The 26,159-nt window shown below is 51.2% G+C and overlaps 1 protein-coding gene across 2 annotated transcripts; it reads left to right on the top strand.

Moving 5' to 3' along the window:
* The first annotated feature begins 840 nt into the window (after positions 1 to 840).
* DIXDC1 (DIX domain containing 1) lies at positions 841 to 25,782 on the top strand. Of its 2 annotated transcripts, XM_068994778.1 has the most exons (20): positions 841 to 1,071; positions 9,260 to 9,389; positions 10,134 to 10,259; positions 11,130 to 11,370; positions 12,403 to 12,510; positions 16,761 to 16,873; positions 17,236 to 17,384; positions 18,306 to 18,395; positions 18,493 to 18,546; positions 18,969 to 19,019; positions 19,976 to 20,080; positions 20,512 to 20,565; positions 21,074 to 21,166; positions 21,244 to 21,315; positions 21,948 to 22,034; positions 22,176 to 22,337; positions 22,442 to 22,508; positions 23,109 to 23,217; positions 23,406 to 23,514; positions 24,360 to 25,782. In XM_068994778.1, the coding sequence occupies exons 1-20, from the start codon at positions 1,012 to 1,014 to the stop codon at positions 24,438 to 24,440; spliced, it is 2,061 nt and encodes a 686-aa protein (XP_068850879.1). In that variant the 5' UTR covers positions 841 to 1,011; the 3' UTR covers positions 24,441 to 25,782. The 2 variants fall into 2 exon arrangements, with proteins under 2 accessions (XP_068850879.1, XP_068850880.1); XM_068994779.1 differs by lacking the exons at positions 841 to 1,071; positions 9,260 to 9,389; positions 10,134 to 10,259; positions 11,130 to 11,370; positions 12,403 to 12,510 and adding an exon at positions 12,544 to 14,713.
* Positions 25,783 to 26,159: the final 377 nt, after the last annotated feature.

The following is a 26,159-nucleotide window of genomic DNA, read 5'->3' as shown; positions in this document are numbered from 1 at the left end:
CTTCTGGGTTGGTTACAGAGGGAAATGACCTGTTGCTTCTCTTTCTGTATTTCAGCTGGGATAGGCTAAAACAGTGAAATTATGCCTTGATTTTTCCCTCAGGATGCTTCAACACTTAGGCAGGGGAAAAAAGTTTGGTTTTAAATGTTTCTCACACTTAGAAATGCTTGGCAAGATATTTTGGAACCTGAAGGCACCGGGGTCAGTGCTGGCAGTGCTGCTCTGTGCCTGCCAGGCAGAGCCCCTGACTGGAGGAGTTTTCACCCATTCTGGTTTCATTTTCCTTTTTTTTCTTTCCCCCTGGGCGCTTCCTGTAAGGTGACACCAACTTCGAGAGGCTGCCTGGAGATACTCGATACTTATTTTCTGTGATGGGTGCACTTACTGATGTACAAAACGAGCTGGGGGTTGGATTTAATTGTCGGGACGTTTTCTCTCGGGTTTGTTGTTTTTTATTTATTTATTTTTTAAATTGAAAAATGCAGTGTTCAAACGTGCAAACCTTCCAGCTGTCGTGGCCTGGCGTGCAGCTTCCTGTGGCTGCAGAGTGATCTCTCTGTGCTTCCCTCCCAGTGCAAGGCATCACCTCCCTGCCCTCCTCCTCCTCCCGACCACCACACCAAGCAGGGCTCTCTGTGTATGGCGGGTTTGAAAAATCTCATCTACACAGCGAGTTTGGGGTTTTTTTTTTTTTGGCGTGTGGACTGGCTGGAAATGGGTTTCAGATGTTTTCCCCGCGCCTGCATCTCGTAAAGCCGCGGCGTTGCCGTGACAACAGTGTGACATCTCCGCCCGAGCTGCTCCCTCCTCCCGCCGAGCATGCCCAAAGCGAGCCGCCACTCCGGCTCAACTCTGCCCGGGCTGCACATATGGGACGATGAGCGGCGTTCCCGATGAGCTCCCGGCCTTTGTGCTCGGGAGGAAGAGGAGGCAGAGGAGCCCCGAGGCGCCGGGAGCGCTGCCCCGCACGCCCTGAGCCCCCCGCCCGCCGCCGGCGGCTCGCCCGGGACCATGCTCGCCTGCCTGGCCAGGGGGAATTTGCTGGATATTCTTCAGGAGGGCTTCACCGAGGTAAAGCCACGGCCCCAGAGGGGTTTGTGCACAATTGTTTCGTTCTCGGTGCTTTGTGGGGCAGAGAAGGGGGGGAAAGCAGCGAGGTTTGGTGGTGGTTCCTCAGCAGGGGAGTTTGGAGAGGAGTTCGTGGCTGGTGTTACAGGCGCTCTTTTCAGCTCGGGGGTTTTATGCTCTTCTCGCTGCTTTGCTGCTGTCCCAGTAAATAATACAAACGGCAGGAGGCTGTGGGGCAGAGTTTATGATGTAAAATTGACTCCTCTCCTGAGGGATGAGCGGTGTCTGCGTGTCTGGGGGTTGTAAATCTGCTTTGTGGACTCACAGTTTTTAGGAGAGGCTGGCAAAGAGCTGTTTGGGTTTTTTTTTTTTTCCCTCATCTTTTTCTGTAAATTGAATCCTCGTGGGACTGAAATTCAACTTGGTCTGGAAAATGTAGTTTTCGAAGTGTTCTTTATTTGCTTATTCTGCTGTCAGGAGAGTAATGAATCCTAAAATAAGGAGATGCACCAAGAAACTCCAGAGATGGGAATCCCGTGGCTGTGTGGGGAGTGCAGTGGGACTTCCCTCTTTAGGGGGCACAAAAAACCAGTTTTGTTGGATATTTATGGACTCAGTAATGCCCGTGCTGGAGCATCTGTAAGCTGGAAAGGAAGAAAAACCCTGGGGGATTTGCTGTTTTATTTCTCACTTGGTCGCAGGGATCTTCTCTTGGGGAGGTTTTTATTCTTTCCTAGAGTGCGGAACTTAATTTTGTTCAGTGCTTGGTGATTCCTCAGCCGGGCAGAGCTTGGCTGCTGTGCCCCCACGACCCCGTTATCCACAGAAAATGGACACTGGACATCCCTGCTGGGCTTCACAAGCGGGAAAACAAACTGGGGGTGAAAGCTGAGCCTGCTGCCGGCTCCACGGCGGCCCCAGGTCTCCTTGGATGGCTGAGCCGAGCTGGAATCGCTCCATCCCTCCTCCGCACAGCGTCAGGCTCATTTTTAGCCAGCCAAGGTCTGGGTTTAGGTCGAGCTCACACTTCCTGTGCTCGAGGGCAGCACATCCTCCTCAGGCACAAATAGTGACTTATATATAAATGATATAATTAATAACGGGAGCAAACCCCAGTGACATTCAGTGCCTCACGCTGGCTGGTTTTACCCACAGACAGCTCAGCTGTGGAAAAAACTTTCCTCTCCCACCGTAAAAACAGATTCACGGGATCTGTCTGCCTCCTCACAGCCTGCAGCTTGCAACAAAAGTAAAACTAAAATCAGTTTTGCAGAGGAGAACCTGTGACTTTGCAAGGACGAGCCTCACACCCCCAGGCACTGGAAATGAGAGAGGAGCCCTGTCATTCCGTCCCTGCTGTTGTGATCACCAACTGTGCGTCCTCTCCATATTTTTTTACTTATTTAGGTGTTTATTTACACAAATATTAATGTGTTAGAGTCCCGATGTGTGATCCCAGCACAGCTCCCTGACAGTGGAGGGTGGTGACCAAACCCAACGCAGCCAAGCGGCTACAGGGAACTTTCTTTTGTTCCCTTGCCTTCTTTTCCCTCTCCATCCCTTCTCTCCAAGGGCCACCTCAGCAGCCCAATTATCCCCTAATTAGTGCCGGAGAAGGGGCATCATTGTCCTTTCTGCAGCTCCTGCCTGTCCTGCTCCCCAGCCCAGTGCTGGACTGGTGCTTCATGTAAGGAATCACCGCCTGCTGAAGGGGCCCCTCAATTGCTAAACTGTCACTCCAGGCCACTTTATTTCCCTTTTCCCCCTTTCCTTTCAGAGTCAAAGCCTTCGTGCACGCTGTCACCTGCAGATATCTAAAGCCAGGATGGTTTTGTTGATGCTGAGAGGCAGCAAAGTCCCCCGTGGGCGCCTCCCGTGTTTCTCTCATTAATGGCCTGCCCTGCCTTGAAGGTGTTTCCCTGCTGTTTGTGGGGACTCCTCCTGCTCCCAGGCCGATAAATAATTCAGTCCCACAGCTGGATGGTGCCCTGGGAAGTGTGGCTGCTAAAAGCAGGAGTTTATAATGAAAGGGAACCACGGAGAGGGGTCTCATCTGCGGTGACTCCGTCCATGTGGCCTCAGCCTGTTCTCTCTCCTCGGGGAAACGCAGTTTATTTATGTGCTGACACTTCTGTCAGCTCTTTAAAACAGATGGAACACAGAGAAATGTGTCAGAAATGGACCTGGCAGCGCCAAGCCTGCCTTTTAACAATAGCACACCTTCTCTTTTTCGAGCTGGGGGAGCATTTCCTCTGGCAAGCTTAATTATGTGTCTGCTTGTGTGCAGTGAGTCATTTAAAATAACTACTCCCCCCCCCCCCCCCCCTCAGATTATGTTGAACAAACAATTCATTCCAGAGAGGACAGGGAGATTTGAAGGCCGAGCTGAGGTTGATTGGCAAGCAGGGTCTCCCAGCCCAGTAAAATGCAGGGTTATCTGCCCATGAGGGGAAATCTCCCCACATTTTGGAGGTGAGGGCTGCCCCTGCCCCGCTCTGTGCAGGCAGGAGGTGCTGCAGGGCTGTGTTCTGGCCCTCACCCAGGGCTTCATGGAGTGTTTCCCCCGGTTCTCAGCTGAGGGGGTAATTCCTGGATTTCCCACATGTACAACCCCTCTCCTTCGCCCGTCTTTGCCACATCCTTTGGCGGGGTTGAGGTGCTGAGGTGCCATCCCGCCTGTGGGATGTGAATCCTCGCCCTGGGCAGTGTCCTGCGGTTGATTTTGGTTTGTTTCTGTGATTGGGGTTATTTTCTGGCAGCGTGGCCTGGCCCTGGCTCTGCTGCCCTGGGGTAAGGTCCTGATCTGTGACACAAAGGTCTGTGCTATGTGATCCCAGCTGAAGGAGCCGTGCCTCTCCGCGCCGCCAGGCCTATTTATAGATTAATAGGATTCACCATGGAGAACTGTTTTGACTTCTGGCTCCCTCATCCTCCTCAGCCCCGGTGCTCCCTGGAGCGGTGGATCCCTCAGAGCTTCCCTGAACACACTGAGCTCTAGAGGTGCTGCTGTTTCTTCACCCCAGCTTCGTTTTGGGGTGAGGCGGGCAGGATTTCACACCTTCCCCACCTCCCTGTTAAAGCCAGGGGGAGGTGGCTGGATCTGAAGAACACTTTGAGCCTTTCCAGGCTGTCTGGCCTGACTGGGCAGCTGCTGCCCTGAAAGCCTCCCAAGCCTCCAGCACAGACACCAGAAAACACAGCTGGGGCTCCCCACATCTGCATTTACCCCCAGATGTGCTCTAGCAGATCATTCCTTCCTCTAGCAAGGAATTCATATCAATTTTTCCCCAAACCCTCGTGCCTGGCCAGCAGTGGGACTTCTCAGCAGGGATGTATTTGCTGCTCTATAGGATTAGGGTGGAGCAGTTAGGACTCAATCCCTGCCTTGGTGGCTAAGCCAGGCTGTCCCTTGGCAGGGTGTCCTTATAGAGCATTTGCACAGGAACACTCGCAGATTTCCTGGCTTCAAACCCTTTTACCAGGAATATGAAGATTTTTACAGCTGCTTTGTGGGTAGCAAGTGAGGCTTGCAGAGGTGAAGGGGCTGCCACGCTCCCAGCAAGTCATGGGCAGAGAGAATTCAAAATCCTGTGTCCTAAATGTGCCTTTAAAGCCCTTCACCCTGGGCCAGGGAGCCTCCCTGGATGTCCCTTCCCCTCTGCATATTCCCTGCCTGCATATTTTGCAGTCCTGAGGAGCTCAGGCTCCTCACAGGGCTGCCTCTCCCTGCCTGGGGATGGGGATCCTGCTAAAGAAGGAACAAAGCTCCTTTTCTTTCCTCGGGGGATGTCTCAGTGCAGCGTGCTGTGACAGACCTTAGGCTTCGTTTGGGTGGAGTGGAACCATTTGATAACTCAGGGTGAATCATGTGCTCCGAAGTCCCTGCAGTTTGCACTCAGAGCTCAGCTTTTTGATAGTTTTTGCCTTTATTTTTTGTCTGCAGCTGGCACAGAAACTCTCCCTGGGTGTGAAAAGGCCTCAGATACCTGGTGAGCATAAAGTGAGTGGTGGTGCTGGTTCAGGATCTTACATTTGCATTATTAAGCCCTTTCACAGCACAAAATTAGTACAATACCTGTGTATTTAGGCACAGGTAGGAATTACTTCATCCTGCACTGGAGGTTGGATGACTCTGGAATGGGCCACAGCAGTTTTTGGCTTTACAAGAAGTGAAAATCAAAGTGGTAGAAATAATTTAGGGAGTTTGGGTGGAACTGGGCCTTGCTGTTTGCACTTCAGCTCTTCCTGTTAATAGGTAAAGAAAGGACTGAGAAAAAGATGGAAAACTTTGCAGTCAAAAATTCCATGTCCTGCTGGAGAGCTGGGCACTCTGGAAATCAGCACCTTCTGCTTCAAATTGTGTGTTTTATGAAGGAGAACTCCTGTGGGTGCTGTTGGTCATTCTGGCATCACTGTCGTCATATCTGGGTGGTTTTCACTGTTGGATACATCTCAGCACATTGAAAAAAAACCTGAATCACATTCAAGCGCCAATTTTGAGAGGCAAAAAAAATATTTTCCTGGCTTTGAGAGCAAAGAGAATAATTTTCTTTGCTTGGGAGTTTGTGTTTTCTCCTCCTACAAAGGCCTCCTTGAGCAACAACAAAAAAATAAATCAGCAAACTGCAGGAAGGCTGGATGGAAAATTACAGTTCCTATCTAATTAAGGTAATGTCAGAAAGCTTCAAAATCATACAGGGCCTCAACCACCACATCCTGATGCAATTAGGCTGCTGCAGACCTTTGGTTCAGTGCTCTGGGAGGGAGGAACAGTGAGTTCCTTTCATCCTGGGAGCTGCCCCGCAGCACGAGGGCTCTTCTTGCTGACCTTGTCAGACCTGGGGCTTGGGCAGTGGCCACAACTGTGCAACAAAGAGAAATTGGTGTAAAGAGCCTCAAAAACGTCATTCAGGGAGGACGATTCCCTAAATTCAACAATAAGGATGGATTCCAACTCATCTAAAACAGTGCACCAAGGGAAATCAATGTAAAGAGCATCAAAAACATCATTACAGGAGGATGATTCTCTAAATCCAGTGATGAGGATGGATTCAAACTCATGACATCAATGTAGAGAAGGGATCTGTTTCTAGAAGCAGAGAGTGTCACAGGATCTCCTGAAAGATGAGGGTGAGGAGGGCAGGCCCTTCTTGCTAAAAAAAAAAAAAGATTTTGTCCATTTGTTCAACACCAAAATGTGCAATATTTAAACCTCAGAGAGGTGAAAATTAACCTCACACGTCCCAACCTGTAATTTGCCCATGGAACTCTGTTGGGATGGCCTGTAGTCCCTCACACCTTGCTTTAAAAATCTTCTGCCCTGCAAAGCCTTCCAGAGCAAGATAAAAACACCCCACAAAGATCTGCCTGGAGTAGCCTGGGCTCCAGCTCCCTTCAGGTGAAGCTGCTGCTCTTCCCCATGGCGAGGTACAGGTAAAAGGGGCTTTTTTTGGAACACAAAGCTGTGTTAATGTAAACAGGATTAAGCTTAGCTCCACCATAATCCTAAATAATGTGTGTTCTGTATAGTAAACCCCACACCAGGCTGGTTTTCCTCTGAAAAATTCTGGGTTTGGAAGAAGTGTTGGTGAGGAGCTGAGCAGTGTGAGCCCTGGAAATTCTAAGACTGGGCTGAGCAGGAGCTCACACCGAAGTGCAGGGGAAGCAGGAATGCCTGAGATGTGTCATGTTTGTTCCCAGCCATGTTTTTGGGGTCTTGTTGGCTAAAAGGAGCTGAGACCTGTGTGAGACTGAGTGTTGTGATGCATCCATGGGGATGGAAGCTGTGGGTTTGGTGCATTTTTGTGGCAAATGCAGGCTCAGGAGTATTTTTGTGGAGTGGGAAGAGCTGCTGTTCCCAGGGCAGGACACATCCCAGGAAATCCTTGTCCTCCCTGTGGTGGAAGTTGATCCCTGGAGTATTTTCCAGGATAGATGGCAGGAATGATGTCAATCCAAGCAGCAAATCACGCTGGTGTGATAATATTTAGGGCTGTGTTGAGGTAGCTGCCTTGGGGCTTGGAACAAATGGAATCTTGAGGGGGTGAAAGAAAGAATCTTCCACTTTTTTTAGAGATCTGAACCTGTGGATTTAGAGGTGTGAATCTGAGGGTGGAGGCCTTGTGGCTGTGTTGAAGGTGAAGGGCTGAAGGTGTGGCCCACAATGTCCTTGTTATTCCTCAGCTGATGGAGAAGTGAGGCGTTTTTGACTCACCAGCTTCAAAAATTGCCCTTGGGGTTTCTGCTGAGCAGCTCAGGGGCTTTGTCCCTTCATGTGTTTCACAGCACTTTGCCATTTTTAGGTCACTAAACTTTTATTTCTGATATATTTCCTTGGCAAGTTCAGTCACATGCTCCCCTGAGCTGCCAGCAGTGACAGCTCTCTCCCTGCATTTCTGGGCTTTGAGCAATCCAAGGCTCTTGCTGAACTCATTCAGTCTGCCAGGTTTTTGGGTACAAAGTTAGGAAATACTCTTCAGTCCAACTGTCTGAACGTCTGCAGGAAAATCTTGTGTTTAATGGAAAAACCCAAAACCAACGAACCAAGTCTGTTAATGAAGTGTAAGTCTGCAGAATTACAGCAGCCACGGGAATGAAATGACTTTGTCCTGGTGCCATCCCAATTCCATTGCCTCAGAAGCCTTCTTTTAATGCTCATTGTTTAAAATGTAACTGCTCTGGGATTTAGGAATGGCTTTTTTTATTTTACTAATAATAACAGTGTCAACCTCCTCGTGCTTTTAAGAGATAGAGACTAAAAGCTTGCCAAAAATTCTTTTTTGTGAATGCGCGAGGAATGTTCTGAGAGAAGGAACAGAAAACAAACCGCCTGGTGAAAGGGTTTTTCCTTTAAATGAGACACTCCTCCAGAAACTGCAGATTTTCTGCAGGCTGGAAGGTCCTTGGGGAATTAGTGCCAGTTCCTGAAATTATTAGAAAAGTAGAAAATAAGGACTTCTGGGGCTGGACATTGCTGCTACTGCAGCAGAAGAAGCTGCAGAGCCCTTCCCCAGGGCAGGCCAGGTCTGCTCCAGCAAAGATGGGTCAGATTTGCCATTTCTGCTCCCTTTTTTCCCAGAGCCACCAGTCAGGCCTGCAGCTCCCATCCCCTTCCAGCTCCCCAGCCTCTGCTGAGTGAGCAGAGCTGCCTGAACACAGGTCCAGGCACCTTTCTGAACCAGCAGACTGAGCCATGTGTGATTAAAGTTGGATTTCCTATGTCAGGATAATTAAGAGTGAGGCTGTGACCAGATTGTGACTTTGATGGGCTGTAAAAGCATAAACTCTGCCTGACACTGCTGAGATCATATGGAATGGGGGTTAAAACCTGCTGCATCGGCACAATAATGGGAAGCTTAGTGAAAAGGGAGGTAATCCCATAAATGGATCAGTTTGTTTACCCTCCATGTCCCCCAGCAGCCCTGCCCAAAGGGATTGCAGCCTTTCCAGCAGCCCTGGAAGGGTTACAGAGAGGGGGATGGAAAGGGAAAGGTCGTTTGGATCTGCTCTTTGCCTTTGGGTCATTTGTGCCAGATGGGTCTTCAGGGTGAGCAGGACCCTGAGGTTGAGTTTCCCTGGTCCTTCCCACACACAGCATCCCTCCTGAGCTGCTGGACAGGTGCTGTTCCTTGCTCCCAGGGCCCAAGCCAGCTTCCCTGCGTGCAGGAATAGAAACTGGGCCATTGGAAGTGCTGAGGCAGCTCCCAGGATGTGGAGGGGATGTACAACTGTTCCAAATGAGCCAGGCTGAGAGTTCTACAGAGGAAGGCTCTTGGCTCCCCTGGTTGTCGTGGAATTGTTTAATGGGCAATAACTCAGAGTTCCCTGCTTCTGCCTTGTGGGTTTTCTGCTTTCTTGATATGAAAACAGCGTGGATGGGACACTGAGTGAGCAAATTGTGGCCCCCAAAGTGAGGGGATGACAGCCTTGGTTTGGCTCAAACACAGATGAAATGCAGTGAAAAGCTCTTTGGTCAGCTGTGCTCAGCTCAGGAGTCCTGTCCTGCTCCCTCCTCCCACGCTGGCGAGGGCTGAGCTGCCCCACAGCAGGCAGGGATGTCAGCCAGGCTTTGGGCTGAGACCTCTGGTGTTTGTTTTCGAGAGCAGAAGACTGAGATCTGTGAAGATCAGAGAGAGAAGCGAGAGCCCTGTGACTGCCCCTGCAGTGCAAACATTTTGTTTTCTGTTTCCAGCAACAGCTGCAGGCCTACGTGGCCTGGGTGAACTCCCAGCTGAAGAAGAAGCCAGCAGCGAAGCCAGTGCAGGACCTGAGGCAGGATCTGCGGGATGGGGTCACTCTTGCCCTGCTCATTGAGATTGTAGGTCAGTGGTGCCATCTGGCCCTGTTTTTCCCCCTGCAGCTCTGGCTGTGGTGTGGAGGGGCTGCCTCAGCTCTGGCATCTGCCAGGCAGATGTTCCTGGGGGTGCAGAGCTCATGGGGAAGGGGCAGCTGGAAAGGAAAACAATCCCAAAGCAGATGATAAATGCAATTCTATTAAAGCACTTATGGTTCAGAGGCAGTTACAGCAGATGGGCTGAAACCTGGCAGGGGCAGTGGGAACTCCCACAGGGCTGGCGTGGAGTCAGTGGGTGTTTTTTGGGAAGAGTGACCTGTTTGCTGATGTGATCCCTTCTAACAGGGGGTGCAGTGAGTTCATTGGCCTCGCTGCTCCTTCCTCCTCACACTCATCCTCTGCCCCAGTGGGGTCCCAGGCACAGCAGACAGTTCTCCAAACTTCTCCCAAGTGGGTCTTTCCCACAGGCTGCAGTTCTTCACCAGCTGGGCCCTTTCCATGGAGTTCAGTCCTTTGGGAACAGGCAGCTCCAGCGTGGGTCCCTCACAGGGTCACAAACCCTGACAGAATCCTGCTCCAGCCCCCCAGTTCTTAATATAATCCCAGTGCAGCCCCCAGCCCAGTTATCCCTGGTGCTGGGTTCCTGTCAAGCAGGACAAGAACCCCATGTAGCACCCAGACATGAGAGCAGAGCAGTGCCCCCCCCAGCAATCCCTCTGACAGTCCCCAGCGGGTCAGTTCTCCTCGGTTAAAGCTTCTCCCCTCCCTTCAGCTGGTGAGAAGCTGAGTGGCATCGAGGTCAACCCCAAGAGCCAGCAGGAGATGAGGGAAAATGTGGAGAAAGTCTTACAGTTCGTGGCATCGAGAAAGATCCGCATGCACCAGACGTCAGCTAAAGGTACGTGGCCCTGGGGGTGATTTTAGCTGTTGAAATCCTGTTTCTGGCTTTGTTTTATATCAAACAGGCAATTTATGAGTAAATTAATGTGTCAGTTTGTGGGGGAGTTGGGGATTTTTTCCCCCTCTGGTTTAGTGAAGGTTTTGTGTTAAAAGATGGACAATGCAGAGAAAAAAGTGACTTTTTTTCCTGCTACTGAGCACTCAGAAGCTCAGGGAATGGTGTAATGAGGAATACAGGCTTGGAGTCTTTCGCCAAAAGGACACAGAAACGTGCTAGAGTGAAAGGAGACACGGAAAAAATATTTGTGGTTCACTGGAAGCCACGGGCTGGAAATAGGGAGGAGACACAACACACAGTCACATGTCTGTGGCGTGGTTTAGTCAGGACTTTGAGTAGCTCTGACTAAAGTGTTTTGGGAAATCTTGGTCTGAAGGAGTGGCTGATCTTTGCCATGACACCAGCGTGCTGGAAAATGCCTTGTGTGATACCACTGAAAATGATTAATTAACATTTGCGGGGTGCTGCAAACAGTTTATGGCACATTGCTCTTCTGTCTTTTGTGTTTTAGAAAAGGGAATTCTGTGCTGATAAAGTCAGTGGTCAGTCCTCAGTAACTGCTCTGCTTCTGAGAGAGCATTCAGTAACGGTGTGTGCAGTAATTAAGGCTGGAAATGGCCATGAAGGGGAGGCTCAGGGCTGCTCAGAGCTCTGAACCTGAGCTGTGGAGAGGGCAGGTACTTTGCTGTGTCCTGGAGCACCAGAGCTGAGCTGGAACAGCTCTGCTGGCTTCAATGATCTCCATCTTGCTGGGCAGCCACCGCTCTGGTGGCACTTCACCTTAACGACCCAGAGCTTTGTGTTTTGCAGATATTGTCGATGGGAACTTGAAATCCACCATGAGGCTGATCCTGGCCTTGGCCGCTCACTTCAAACCAGGCTCGGGCAGGGCTGGCACCCCTGGCTCGGGGGGCAGGAGCTGGGCAGCACCCCCGGGCAGCCTCCGGCCGCGCTCGGCCGCCGCCGTGGCCCAAGGGGCAGTGGCCGCCCTGGCCGATGTCCGGCAGGATGTCCAGCAGTCCGGCCGGGACGTGTTCAGGCACAGACAGAGGTGAGGGGCTTTTCCCTGGTTATGTGAGTCTGGGTTGGATTCAAATGAAAATTCAAAGGAAAAGAAATGCATCTTTCTCCATTTTATCCTGGCGTGGGGAAGCTCCTGTTGTACAAAAACACCTAAAAAGTGCCCTCACAGAGGGGGCCCTGACCTGGCTCTGCAGCCATTCTCAGGTTTTACAGCAAAATAGCAGCTGGGTCTCTCTTTATGTCCCTGGAAAAGAACAGGGAGTTCCGGCCAAGGCAGGGGGAACTGTGCTGCCTCCTTTTCCCCACGCTGCCCTTGGTGCTGTCTCCGTGGAGATGTTCTTATGCCAAGTGAAACAAAAGTCAGGTTTTCACCCCAGGTGCTGGGCAGAGATCTGGGAGCTTTATTTCCAGAGCTGAGGACATTGTGCAAGTCTGTTCTGGCTCCTCCATTGCTCATCCCACTGCTCCAGGCAGCTGCTGAGTGCTGGGGATGCTGGGGATCCACACACACCGGGAATAATTCTGAAAATCCCATTTGCCACTTGCCAAAGGTGCTGTGGGGGTGACAATAATAATAATAATAATAATAGTAATGACATATAACGGGGAGCCAGGTGGTGGGGCTGTGCAGGGTTTCATTTACACAGCTAAGGTCATTTGCCCATTTGAGATTGGCTCAAGGGAGCTCCTGTGAAAGTCTGTAAATGAGGCTGAAATGGCACATTTTGTTGAAAAATGAAATGTTAAAGGTTTCCCTTGAAAAGGTCTTGGAGTTCTTCAGAAAAAATACCAGTCCTTGCCATGTTTCCTTGCATTTCCAGAGCTTTTGGAGTTTTCTAGTCACAGAATTAGGGATGACTTTAAAACAGCAAGGCCTGTTTGCCTGTTTTCCCTTAGCACCAAGAAGATGGAGATCCCTGATAGGAAAATTGGCATTTTTCTGGCTGTCCCCTCCTCCTTACCTCCCTTTCCTTAGCTTTCCTCCCCTCCTCTTTGGAGACAGAGGAATTCCTGCTGCAGTCAGGCGAGACTCCCCTCATTTTGTGACTGTCACCTCCAGGAACAGCAGCATGGATGAGGAGATTGAGAATCCCTGCTGGAGCGTGCGGGCCCTGGTGCAGCAGTACGAGGGGCAGCAGAACGTGCCACTGGAGTCCCACCCTTCCAGGTGAGGAATTTTATGGCCAAGATGTGTCCTTGGTCTGACATTCCCTAAAGTGCCTGTTCTCCTCACCAAAATCTGCTCATTTCTGATGGAAAAGGGTTGATCTGGAGGGTGAAGCCTCGGGAATCAACGTGAAGCAGTTTTCTGTTGCTGTTTTCATGGATATAGGAGAGAAAGTGCAGCAAAAAAGGGCTTTTGAAGAAAAACTACTCTAGTGAGGGAGCTGATCCAGCATGGAGAGCTTCGTAGTAAAGGGAAGCCGCTCCCTTTTCCCCCAGAGAACCAGAAACTACTTGGAAGAGCCAGAACTGTGTTACTGAGCACACTGGAGCTCCCTCTGGAAATGGTGCTGCGCTCCAGTTAATCTCATCTGGAGATCCGAGGGCAGAGCTGCACGTGGGGAGCTGCAGCTCTTGGGTTCAGGGTCTCCTGTTGGCACTGAGAGCCCCAACTCTGCTTTGCCATGTCCTTCCCCTGCCTGGGCTGTTCCCCGAGTGCCTCCCTCCAGTTTGTGTGGGGGTGAGGAGCTCATTTGCCAAGGACAGATTGCCACTGACAGCCTCTCAGCAGGCAGGACGTTTCCCCAGTGTTTCTCAGGCCAATTTTTATGCTCCAGAGCACCAATAATTCTCTGTGTACCTGAAAATTGAGGTTACTTTGCCCAACAGAAGAGAAAAACACAAGGGTTCGTGTTTATCCCCCAAATCTACTGTGTGTCATTGAGAGCGTGTTTATAAATAGACATTTGGAGGAGTGTGGGGCTCCCAGTGAGCCAGAGCTGGAGCAGTGCCTCCACATGATGTCAGCAGCGTGCTTTTGAGGCTGGCCTGCCAGGGGGGATGTAAAAATCCTGCTCTTGGCAGCCGGATTTCATGGATAGTGTCACAGGACCTTGGCATTGGCTCCTGAACCGTGAGCTCAGGAGTGCCACATGCTGCTCCCTGCTCTCATCCTCCAGTTTAAGGGAGCTGGAATATTTTTTGTATTCTTCAGTCCTATTGGAGATTGTCAGGTGGCTGCTGTTTGCTCATATTTTGGTAGGATTTTCGTGGTAAACAAAAATTTCTCTGCGCATCCTGCATTTTTATTTTATTTTCGCCCGTAACACCATGAATTCTCTGACCACAATGCAGTGTTGATATTATTGCTGATAGGGCAGAACACAGCGAGAATCTTTACATAAGTGATCAAAAATTGGGGGCATTCTGCCCCTCCAGCTGCTAGGGGTGTCTCTGCTGACACAGTTCTGCATGATGAAAACGAGATGCTTTCCCTTTCCTTGCAGGGAGAAATGTGCTTAGCTCAGTTAGAACCGGCTGGGAGAAACGAGATGCTTTTTTTATTAGTGAGAGACGTGGTTACTGAGCGCAGCCACCCCCTCCATCCGATCCTGCTGCTGTGGAGTCCCAGGGCAGCCTCCCCGGCCCTGCAGCAGCTCCTTCCCCGCTCAGAGCTCTCCCAGCCTCGCTCACAGAATTCCCAGGGACGGCAGCTCCAATAAGCGCAGGCTGCCGAAATGATTCCCAGGCCGCCGAGCCCCTCACCCATCCCTCTCCCTTTCCCCTCCCCTTCCAGCAGCACTCCCTCCCCCACCCCTGAGCCAGGCATCTCGGAGAAAGGCTGTGCCTGCACAGCCCGTGTGACAGCAGGAGGGAGAGGGAGCCGTGCCTGGGGCTGGGAGAGCTGCCTGGGAAGAGCCCGCATCCCTCGGGAAGCGCAGGGACCCGCGGTGGCAGCAGCTCCTTCCCCCGGCAGCTGCTCGGATGCTCGGCAGCACAAGGAGGGCAGGATGGGATGAGAAACAGCCCCGGCAAGCCGGGAGCCTTGTGATGACAACAAGCAGCTGTGCAGCTGACCAAAATGCAGCAGCAGGAGACAAATAACCCGCAAGGAAAACCAGCAGGAGCCGAAGGCAGGCTGCAGAATTCCCTGACTCCGGAATCGAACCCGCTCGTGGGGGCTGCGGCTTTGCCTCTCAGCCGGCGAAGAGCCTGAGTTGGTTATTCCGTGTGCGTGCTGTTTCTGCTGGGAACCCGCTCAGCAGTCTGGCTCGCAGAGCTCCCTCCAGGAGTTTGACAGGAGCTGGCGACCTCTGCACTGAGCCCTGGGCACGTGAAGGGAACGAGGCATGACCGGAGCCGGGATCCTGCGGATTCTGTGAGGCGAGAGGTTAAAGTGGGATCATGGGAGGGAAGCAGGTCAAATGGTGAGCGATTGTTGCCGTTGTCCTTGGGAACAGCAGGGATGGGGTGTTCATTAAAATCAGGGGGGTTCAGGCAGCACTGAGGTTCATTGCCCTGAAGCCTTGGCTGTGCTGGCGGATCTGGGGCTCGGGGGAGGCAGGATGTGGGTTAAGGAACCAAGTGGTGAAAGGAATAAAGTGGAGCAGTTTGCATCATAAATCTCTCTTGGAAAGCTTTCATTTCCCAGCCCTCGTTTCTGCATGCTTTAATAGGGAATTGTTATGCACTTGTAAAGGAATTGCATCAGCGGGTATTTCATACTCTGATGGGTTGCACTGATACAGAACCTGGGGAAGTGTTTCCAGCATTCATTGGATGATGCATAAAGCAGCCTGACCTGTGCTGCTGCTTCAGCTGCCTATGGCTCTGCCACTGTTTGGAATGTTTGGGAGGTGTTTATGGATGCTGGGTGAACCCAGTGGCCTTCAGAAATAGGAAAACTGCCTGGAAAGGGTCGGGGGATGTGGGAATGCCTAAGGAAATGTAAAGCTGTCTGTGCTGTGGGGACCTATCCCCACCTGTGGTCCCTTATATTGGCTTTGGGCTGTGGATCCAGTGCTGGGAGAAGTGGATTTGGAATGTTATTTCCAGGCTCATACCCTTGTTTTTCATCCTGCTCATCCTTTTTGGTTCCCCTGTTTCACCACCTCCTCCCCCATCCGTGGCTGGTGGTGTTTTTCTGGGACAGATTTGCATGGATGGGAACCAGCAGTGCCTCAGGGTGAGGGCATTTTCAGAGAATCAGCTGAGAACAGGAGGGAGGGAATTCTGAGATCTGTTCCTAGAAGGAAGTGAAATCCCTCCCGGAGCTGCTGGCCATGTTAGACCAGCTGGGCATCCTGCTGGCATCTGTGTTGTGTGAAAGTTTCAGCCTTTCCTCTGGCTCTTGTTGCATAATGCAATCCCAGCAGAACTGCCAAATCAAATCATAAACAGCATTAAAAAAAAAATCCCGTAATTTTATGCCGTGCCCCCATTCAGCAACGAGCAGGAGCAGGGGGCTGGTTACAGATTTTGTATTAAAAATATGCCTAATGAGGGACTGCTGTGATGGATTTGGAATTCCTGGAGATAAATCTTGGAGCAAAGCCAGGTGGCCTGGATCCCTTTAAGAATCATGCACACACCTGGGAGGATGGGTTCTGTCCCTGTTGGAGATTTCTATTGGACAATGGTTCTTCTTTCCCTTTAACATGGGGGAAGTCTGGACCACAAAAACTGGACTCAGGTCTGTGATTTAAATGAGGAGAGGCTTGCCCTGGCCGTGGGAGTGGGGCAGGCAGGAGCAGCAAGTCATTTCCATCTCTATTGCAGGGCTTTTCCCATTCTGTGGGAGCTGTGGGGGACAGAGCAGCAGTGCTGGGAAGATGCAGGGAGGGAGCTGCTGAAGCCTCTTATTTTTCTAAACCTATTATATTATTTCCACACTGTTTTTCTTTTTGTTCCCTGCCCTTTGTTTCTGTGTTGGGGGAGAATGAAAAATTAACTCCTGCTCACACTTGCAAGGATTAATTCCTGCGACTTTCGGGGTACATTGAATGGGTCAGTGAGCTTCAGCCACCTTTTGATGTTGTCTGGGAGATGCACTCAGGAAGAATTTCTGAGAGAAGGATTGCTTGAACCTTCCAGTCAGCTGAGATGGCTCCTGTGAAAATATGTGGGCACTTCCAAGAAGTTTTAATTGAAGAACACGAGTGAGTGGAATCTGACTCTCAAAAATACTGGGATTTAAAGTTGAAATGATTCATCTGAAAGCTCTGGAGCAAGAGATGAAAGCAGGGTGGCTTTTTGTGCAGCATAAGGCTGGCAGTAAATTACCCCTGAGTGTGGTCCTACCCCTGTGTGAGAGTTTGAATTGAAAAAATTACATGCCTAGGTTGGGTTGTCGAAGGTTTCTCTGGGATTCAGATAATTCTTAGATAAAAGTGAATATGGAGAAATGCTTGTTGAAAATTAGTGCTGAGCGACATCATCTTCATCTAAAAGAACTGTTCCTGCCTTGCTCTGCAGCCTGACATCACCCAGCCCTGTCCACAGTGCAAAGAGTGACTCCACTGTAGCTCCCTCGGAGGAGAAGGAGAGGCTTGTGATCCTCCAAAGTGAAGAAACAGAGACTAAACCAGGTAAAACATTGGGACTTCTTTGTGTGATAAACTTGCTGAAAAGCTCCCCAGGGACTGGAATTGTTTAATGCTGCCTCCAGGGTGTCCTTGGGCCACTGTCTGGCACTGGGGGATGCTCTGCAAACCCCACAGGTGCTTTCCCCCTCTGTGACACACACTGTCCCCAGTGCTGTGCTTGGAAATCTCCCTGAGTCAGGTGCAAAATTCCCTGGGATAAAGTGTGTGTAGGAAAGCTCAAGAATGAGGCATAAATCCTTGGGGTCAGGTGAGCTGTCACACCTGTAGCTGCTTCCTTGGCACTGGTGAGTGGTGCACGTCCTTTCCGGGCTGCCCTGAGCACATCCAGCTGTTCTCTCTTGCAGAAGAGGCTGATTCTCACTTCCAGCCAGAGTGGCAGGCGGGGAACTCTGGCTCCTACTTGGAGAACTCATGGGAGGAGCAGCTTTTGGAGCAGCAGGACCACCTGGAAAAGGAAATGGAGGAGGCGAAAAAGATGATTTCGGGTTTGCAGGTGAGAGATTTTTCTTCTCAGAGATTGTTCCCTTCCAGGGTCACCCAGCCCTGCATCAGCTATTCCATGAGCTCGGCTGAACCTTCATTTTTGGCACATTCTCCCCACAATTAGTTATTTGTGGGACCTTTCCCTCGCTTCCCCTCCCTGCCCCTCAGCCCAGTGTGTGTTTGGCTCTGCCTGGGGAGCAGAGCCCCTGATCCATATGGTGAAGGCACTGAACTCTCTCAGGAACATCCCTTTCTGTTTGTGCTGGGAACCCAGGGTGGCTTTGAATTGTAAATATTTATGTGGCAGTAAACAAAGCAGAGATTGTGTGAGGAGCACAGGCAGCTGGGCGGGCACTTTCCCCGGGGACAATGGGCAGGACACAAAAGAGTCACCGAAAAAAAATTAAAAAATTCCTTGGTTCACTGGTAAAATCTGGCTGCATTCTGTGCCCACTGGGAGCATGGAGAGGAGGGACTGGCACTGCTGCCCTCTCATCCCCTGGGAGTGAGGAGAGGCAGCTGATGTGGCCAGCCAGGAAATTGGATTTGATTCATCGATTTTCCTACTCTTACCCAGTACTTGAGAGCCTCCAGTTTGTCAGAGTTTGGTTGAAATGTTGGGGATCTGATGCACACACCCCCTATAGGGTGCTAAAGCTGAGATTTCACTTGCTGAGCTGTCCTTGTTTGGTTCTTTCTGTGGGGAAGAGCATGGGCTGACAGACCCCTGGGAGAGCTTTCCAGGGGACAAATCTTCTTGTTCATTCCTGAAAACAACCTACTCATTTTTGAGGGAATAAATTGGCAGAAATGGGAAATGAAGCTGGTTGGGGACGGTTGATAGGAGTGACTGCTGGCCAGAGCTGCAGCTCACCTACTTCTCTTTGAAATCTCTGAAAAGGAGATTTTTTTCCCCCCTTTTTCTCCCCAGGCTTTGTTGCTCAATGGGTCTTTACCTGAGGATGAGCAGGAAGGGTCCTTTGAACTTTCTGAGCGTGGAGCCTGCCCTGAGGAGCAGCTGGTGAGCACAGCCCTGTCCCCAAATTTCCTTGCTCCAGCTGCCTTTTGCACTGCCCTGCCCCTGCTGCACAATAACAACGCTGATATTTTGCATTCAGATCATCATCCGAAGCCGTCTGGACCAGAGTGTGGAAGAAAATCAAGATCTGAAGGTTAGAGGGTGACAGATGGAGGGGAGAGAGAGGTTTTGCAGATTGTTTTACTTGGTTTTTGGGGGGAAATGGACTGGGGATGGGGCAGGGTGGACAACATGATGGAAGAAATGGGGAGTATTCTGTTTGGGCTCCAACTCTGGAGGTTTGGGACCAGTTCTGATGCTGGCAGAAGTGTTTGATGTTGACCTGAAGGACAGATTTGGGGGACTGGGCAATCATGTTTTTCCTCAGGACTTTAATGAGACCTACTCAGCTCTTTGTCACATTTGTAACTCATTAAAATTGCTCAGGGCCTGACTGGCTCTTGGATCTGTGGGAAAAGGTGGGATGTGCTTCCTCCTGCAGCAGAAAACACTGGCTCTGGTTGGTTCTGAAGGGGTGACAAGGTGCCATTTAATGTAATTGTGTTGCATTTGCAGAAGGAGCTGCTGAAATACAAACAAGAAGCTCGAAACCTCCAGGGAATAAAGGTGAGGAAAGGGGCATTTCATCAAAAATAAATAGTAATGCTTTGGGTGAGTAGGGCCAGCAGCAACCATCTACCTTTGAGGAATCTCAGATGGTAGAAGGAGGATTATTGGGGGCTTGGAGGTGGGGGAGCCTGTGGTTTATTTCTGAATTTTCAGGCAGGTACAAGGAGCTGGATTTCCTGGTTTCTGCTCTGTCTGTAGGATTGTGGTCAAATATCCCCTCTTTTGTTTTTTTCCCGTTTCTCCTAAACAAAATGAGGCATAAATTGTTTGGTTCTCCTGGCTCTTTTATTTCCTCCTCTCTCTTGGAGTACACACCCAGTAGCACTGGCCCAGTGAACTCATTCCTGCCAGCACAGGAAAAAGAGTCTGGGGTACCCCTGTCCTGCCCAGAAAGGGCTCAGTTTGTGCCCCTGGAGTGGTGAACACTGCTGATCTCCTGACAGAGGTAATTTTAGAGCTGCCTGTCAGAAGGGAGCAAACAGCAGTAGCTGTCCAAGGTGGAGCTCTGGGTGAGTGAAAGGTGCAGAATTAGTGCTGACTTTGGCCTCTCCAGAGAGGATTTCACTGCACAACTGGGTCACGCTCAGGGCTTAAGGTGTCCTGGGCTGACGTTGGCCTCTCTGTGCCCTCTGGGTGCGTGGCTGATCAGGAGCTGCAGGGCCCTGAACTCCCTCCAGAGCTGTTCCTGTCCATGAGAGCCAATGCCTGTCACTTCTGGAGAGGAAATTTAAGCTGAAGCAGAGAAATCCCTTTGTCCTGATGGCCAAAATGTTGGCAGGGAAATCAGTTTTGGGGAAGAGAGAGGCAGGAGGGCTGAGAGCCCTCTGGGGCCCCTGGCAGCACCTCAGCCCCGAGTGGCCACAGTGTGTTCTGGCCACTGCCCGGGGTCACTGGCCCCCCGGGAAGGGTCCCTGCCCTCCCTGCCCCTCCCTGCAGAGATCACCTCTCCCCAGGACGCTCTGCAGCAGAGGCTGATCCAGCAGGACGCTTCAGTCCTGCAGCTCAAGCAGGAGCTGCTGAGAGCCAACATGGACAAGGAGGAGCTGCACAACCAGAACGTGAGTCACTGCTGCTGGGGGTGTTTTGGCTGGGGGTTGGTGGTCCTGAGGGTGGTTGCAGCAGAGATTTCAGGGTCGTGGGATAGTGAACAAGCAGTCAAAGGTCTCTGCACAGCACAGGCTGCTCACAGTCTGCTGGCCAGCTGTGAGGGTGGAGATTCCTGACCTTCACTGCCGCTTCCTGTCCTCCAGGACCTTCAGCTGGGACAGGGAGGGGCTTTCCCTGGTGTTTTCAGTGCTGTTGCATTTGTCCCTCCTCATTCCCTGGGTCAGCAGGTGGCACTGCCCTGTGCAGGTGTCTGTCCAAAGGTTGCCACCCTAAACATCAGCTCCCTGGACCTCTGCAGGTTTTTGGTCACCATTCAGCACAAAGGGCAGAGGTTTTCACTCTCTGGGAATATGTGCCTCACACGTGGGTGTTATTCCTGCAGGTTGACCTCCAGAGGAAGGTTGAAGAGAGAAACCGGCTGCTGGCAGAATACAAAGTAAAGGAACCTCTTCCCTGGGGGTTCGGGTGGTTCTTCAGTTCTGGGAATGGGATTATTGTCTCCCCTGCACTTGGACAGCCCTGGGAATGCGTTGCAGGAGCCAGGGGTGTTTGTAATGAGGTGAAGGGACCAGATGTTCTTTGCGTTCCCCGCACAGCTTCTGACAGACCTTTTAGTGCTGTGGTTTTTGGTGGTGGCTGCTGAGTGTCCAGCACTTGTGCAGATGAGGTTGGGTGATCTGGTTGTCCTCTGATCCCTCGGGAATCTGTGTTCTCTGGGACAGCTGTGTGGCCTCAGCAGCAGGTCTTTGGCCAAGGGGGCTCTGGGCAATAAAAACCTGATTGATCTTGTCAGAAAAAAGCTCTGGCACTCAGCTCTAACATCTGGCAGAGCACACCCTGTGCAGGTCACCTGATCCTGGCAGATGACACAATTTTCCCTGCCATGGGAAGATGACCAAGCCTCCCTCCCTGCCCTGCTGATTCCCTGGATCCCTGTGTTGCAGAAGGAGCTGTGCCAGAAGGATCGGCACTTGCAGCAGCACCAGACCAAGCTGGATGAAATGCTCAGGCAGCTTTCTGAGGCCAGCTACCAGCAGGTAGGGAGAGCTGGGCTGCACTGGGAGCTGGCCTGGGTGGCCCAGTTGGTGGTGACTCCTCTGCTGCACCTCCACAGGTGGATCTGGAGCGGGAGCTGGAGCACAAGGAGGCCCTGCTGGCTCACTGCATGAAGAGAGAAGCTGAGGAGGTATGGGAGCCTTGGGCCACACGTGGGGTGAGGTTTGTCCAGCACCCTGGAGCCACCTGTCTCCAGAAACCCTCCCCTTCATCCCAGAGAGGTGTGGCTCTGCCTTCTCACTGCCAGAGCCCTGACCAAGGCAGACCCCACAGAATAGCCATCTTGCCAAAAATCCCAGCACTGAGCACTCCAGCTCAGAATCCTCAGGGATGAAACAGTAAGGAAAGCCAGAGGGTTTTTCAGTTTCCAGCTTCAGCTCTGACCCTGGGAATGGCTGGACCACAGCTCAGTTTTCCTCCTCCTTTTCCTGCTGACCCTGGTATTGAGTCTTGGGGGAAAGGCCAGCCCCAAAACCTGTCCCTGCCCAGTGCCACCTGACACTGTACTCACCAGAGCTTGCAGAACCCTCTGATGTAGCAGCAAGGCTCTGCCAGGCTCTGCCTCTTTTTTTTCCACCTTTATGTGAGGAATCAGGTCTGTGGTGTGACCAGGAACTCCCTGCACACTTTAGGGAGTGCCTTTATCTGGAACAAGATGGGAGTTTTATCACTGATGTGGAAAGCTCTCATTCTCTCTCATTTTGAAGTCCATAAATGGGGATTTTTGGGGAGGTCCTGACACCCACATTTTCCCCATCCCAGGTGATGGCTTACAGCAGTCACAGTGCCCAGAGCAATGGCTTTCTCCAGCCAGCAGGAAAAGGAGCTGCCCCCACAGCCCACCGAGGGGTAAGTGCACCTGAGGGGCGCATTCCCAGCCAGATATCCTGGAACTCTTTCATTTTGTTAAGAGAGGTTTCCCCTTGCTGGGGAAAGGAAGATGAGGAGGCAGCAGCCTGGGGCTGGTCTCACTTGTGGTGTTTTGGGCAGACCAATGACTTGCAGCTGGTCCGGGACGCCCTCCGCAGCCTCAGGAACAGCTTCAGTGGCCACGACCCCCAGCACCACACCATCGACAGCCTGGAGCAGGGCATCTCCAGCCTCATGGAGCGCCTGCACCGCATGGAGACGCAGAAGAGGCAGGAGAGGAGGGTAAAGGCTTCCCAGAGCTCTTCATTCTGCCCCTCATGCACCACCCAGAGGGCTCTGACAGGGAAGTGACACTTTGTCCTTGTTTTTTTGGCTTTGCACCCCAGGTCCGGGGGAAGTCACCAGCAAGCAGAGCAACCAACGAGTGCAGAGACTCCTGGCCTCCCAAATCCAGTAAGTGCCTTGCAGATCCTGCCCTTCCATTGCTGGATTCACTGCTCAGGTTCCCGGGTGTAGAATCCCCTTGGGAATCTGCCCCCCTCCAGCTTCACCTGCACAGGATCCTGCCTGGATCAGAGTTCCCTGCAAAGGGAAGGGGACACGTATTTATGGCTGTTTCTTTGTAGAGCACCATCTCAGTGGGAGTCTGGGCCACTTGGGCAGTGCTGCAGCACAAATAGCCATGGCAATCCCTGGGAAAGGGATGTCATCCCAGCTTTCCTGCTGCTTTGCACCATCTAGTGGGGACAGAGAAGTGTTCCCTGCTCAGTGTTTACTGCCTTTCCTATCCACAGAACAGAGCAGTCTTTTTGAATATCACATTTCCAAGCGTCCAGAGTATTTTCTGCATAAAAGGAGCCTTAAAACCGTGGAGTTCAGTTCCTCTGTTTCAGCTCTTGGGGGGAGCAGGAGGCAACGCAGGAGTCATGGAGAGAAATACAAATGGGCAAATTAAAATCCACATTCCACCATCCATCCTGGCCAGCTGGAATGGGAAGATGGGGAGGGCTAATGATGATAAGGGGTGATAATCAGCGAGTTGCTGCTTTGCAGAGCTGCCTCACTCTCAGAGCACGCCTGTGATGAGCACCAGTGCCTGCACCAAAGTGTTGTACTTCACCGACCGCTCCCTCACGCCCTTCATGGTCAGCATACCAAAGAGGTGAGGCTGGGCCTTCCTGGCCCTCCTGTGCCCCTAAAACCAGCACTCTGATTTTCTGGGAATGCTCCCAGCCAGCACGGGTTTGCTGTGCCTTGACTGGATTTCATGCCATTGGCTGAGGAAAATGATCTGCAGGAGACCCTGAGCTTTGTTTTTGTCTTTTGTTTTTGTATTTATTTCCCTTGCAGGTTAGGGGAAGTGACTCTGAAGGACTTCAAGGCAGCCATCGACCGGGAAGGATCCCACCGGTACCACTTCAAAGCCCTGGATCCAGAGTTTGGCACAGTGAAGGAGGAGGTAAATGTGGGATTGAGCTTTGGGATCAGTGTCACCACACAGCCCTGGGGACCGTGGTCACCTCGCTTTTAACTAATGAAATACTGGATGTTTCCCCCCAAAAAAACCTGTCTGCTTTCCCAGATGTAGATTAAGCTCCTCTTGTGCTAAAATGGGATGTTTTCATCCTCAGCTAAAGCAATTCCATGGATGTGGTTGTGACTGCCTGGGAGTTGCAGAGCTCCTTAGGCAAAGCCAGTCTGTGACACAGCTCAGGGGACACAGCAAAAATCCAGGCTGCACTTCTGGCCCTTCCAGTGGCTTTACAAAACTTGTTGCAGTGGGAGAGCCTGTATTAAAAACACAATCTCTTACTTTCTTCTGAATTTTTTTCAGAGGGAGCTGTGTGTGTGGCATCATTCCCTTTGTGTGCTGCAGTGCAGCCCTGTTCATGCTCAGGCTGATGTGGGTGTGGACTGGATTCATTACAGGTTATTGGGACAGTTCTTGCTTCACAAATTGATTAAGACAAGGGCAAAAGGTCACCCTCTCTGGGAACAGGCAGCAGCAGCAGCTGGAGGCTGTGGTCTGGCTCAGAAAAGGCATGTTTCCTGTCTTTAGTTAAAAAAAAAAAAAAAAGCCAATAATAACCTTGATATTCATTGGTTAAAGATGCCTGGGTTGTTTTTTACCTAAAACCTGAAAATGTGACTCAAACCTCAGCCATCATTCCCATGTCTGTGTTCCCTGGATTGTTTAGAGAAATCTGAGCTGGGATTTGATTTAATGCCCCTGATGCCCCTCACACTGCAGAGCTGTGGTGTCAGACCCCAGACATGACTGAAATCCTTTATTTTATTTTGTAGGTATTCCATGATGATGACATCATTCCTGGCTGGGAGGGGAAAATCGTGGCCTGGGTGGAAGAAGACCACGGGGAGAATTAATGGAGCTTTCAAGTCCCGTTTCTATGGAAACCTGTGACTGTCTGCGGAGCTCGGAGAGTGACCAAGGAGCCCTCGTGCTGGGAGGAGGCCAATTCAAGCTGCCAAAAAAGAGCCTCTGTGCAAGCCACGGGTGGTGCAGGCTGCGTGCACGGACAGCTGGCACCTGACTGCCCGTGCCCGAGGGCAGCTGCTGTCCTGAGGCTGCGGGGACGGGTCTGTGGGACAGAAACGCCCAGCGTGGCCCTGTCAGCGAAACCCTGGAGGCCTTAAGGATGCTTTGCTCCCTTCTCCTGCTCCTCCATCTCTGCACTGTGTGCTGCGGGCTCAGCTGGGCATCTCCTGTGCTGGTGTCACAGAAATCTGCACTGATGGCGAAAATGTGAAGCTTTGCCTTCACGGAGAAGAAGCTGCTGGATTGTGAGAGCTGAAGGTTGGACCAGCTTTGTCCTGCAGGAGCAGAGTGACTCTGTGGACATTCCAGACTGACAGGACCTGTCCTGGGGAGGGTTTATGCGTGGTCTGAAGCAAAGCTCACCAACCTGGCCAAGCTCCCTTTCTCCCAAACTCAGGCTCCCATTTCCCAGCCCTGCTTTCCCCACTTGCTCTCCAAAGCTGTTCCCATTTCCGAGGCCCTCTGGGTTTGCTCTGCAGCCATGGGGACTGTGGGATCCTGGTGCTTGTTTGTTTGCTGAAGGATTTCACGGGTGAGGGAGCTGGAATCAGCTGCTTCCTGAGGTCTCTACACCCCCTGTCTGTGCTGAGCCTCCGTCCTCCTGCTGTCACCTCCTGTGCACAGGCATCCCTCTGCTGCTGTCCCCGCACTGGCAGAGCCACCAAGCACTTACCCACACCAGTTCCTTGCTATGCCGAGTCCTGAAGGATCAGGAAAGAACTGCTGGGGAAAGAACAAGCCCTAAAATCCCCGAGGGTGGATTTTTCCCTTCGGTTTTGTGGTTTTGTTTCTCTGCATCGCCTGTGGGCTCGAGAGGTCAAACAGCACATCAGGGCTCTGCTCCTTCCCAGCTCCTGCGGCCCTTCCGTGGACTGTGTGTGCTGTGCATGAGGCTGGGAGAGGGGCAGCCTGGGTTTACTGTTTTATATTAACATGTCCTTTTGTAAACATGTTCTTGGAATTATTTTGTACTGATTCACATCTGTCTGAGGACTGTGGATATTTTTATACTAGTGCAAGTGCTCTCTGTATATTTCTGCACGCATTATACTGTGTTTTACTCCTTTCCTGGTGGATGCTGAGATGTTTTGTATCGTCTTCTGTTGACACAACGTTGGCCTTGTAATTTTATTTTACTATGGAAATCCAACTGGTTAATACTGGGTTTTATATCAAGGCTCTTCTGTGGTTTTGTGCCAGATTGGCACAACACAAGCTGCCTCCTGTTCTGGACAATTTGTGTGGCTTTCTGCTTACAGACAGCAGGAGGAAAGTTCATCAGTGAGCAAGTTAATTAATGGGGAAAATACATCCCTTTTGGAAAAGAAACAAAGATTTTCTTCCTCCCTGGACATAGTTTCTCTGTTGCATGATCTCTGGTGAAGAGGGCATGGGTTTGTGATACTGAGATCAATTGTATTTGAATTGCAAACTGCTCATAAGTGTTTCATTCCTCGGGTTTTACTCATCAGTTTTATTTCAGCAACAGCCACACACCTGGGCTGGAGTTTCATGGAGCAAATTATGACAATTTTCAAGGTCTGTAG

Source organism: Aphelocoma coerulescens, chromosome 24 (assembly GCF_041296385.1).
Source record: "Aphelocoma coerulescens isolate FSJ_1873_10779 chromosome 24, UR_Acoe_1.0, whole genome shotgun sequence".
In the NCBI taxonomy this organism is placed as follows: domain Eukaryota; kingdom Metazoa; phylum Chordata; class Aves; order Passeriformes; family Corvidae; genus Aphelocoma; species Aphelocoma coerulescens.
The sequence above is the reverse complement of the archived record's forward strand: the minus strand, read 5'-3'. Positions and strand labels throughout refer to the sequence as shown.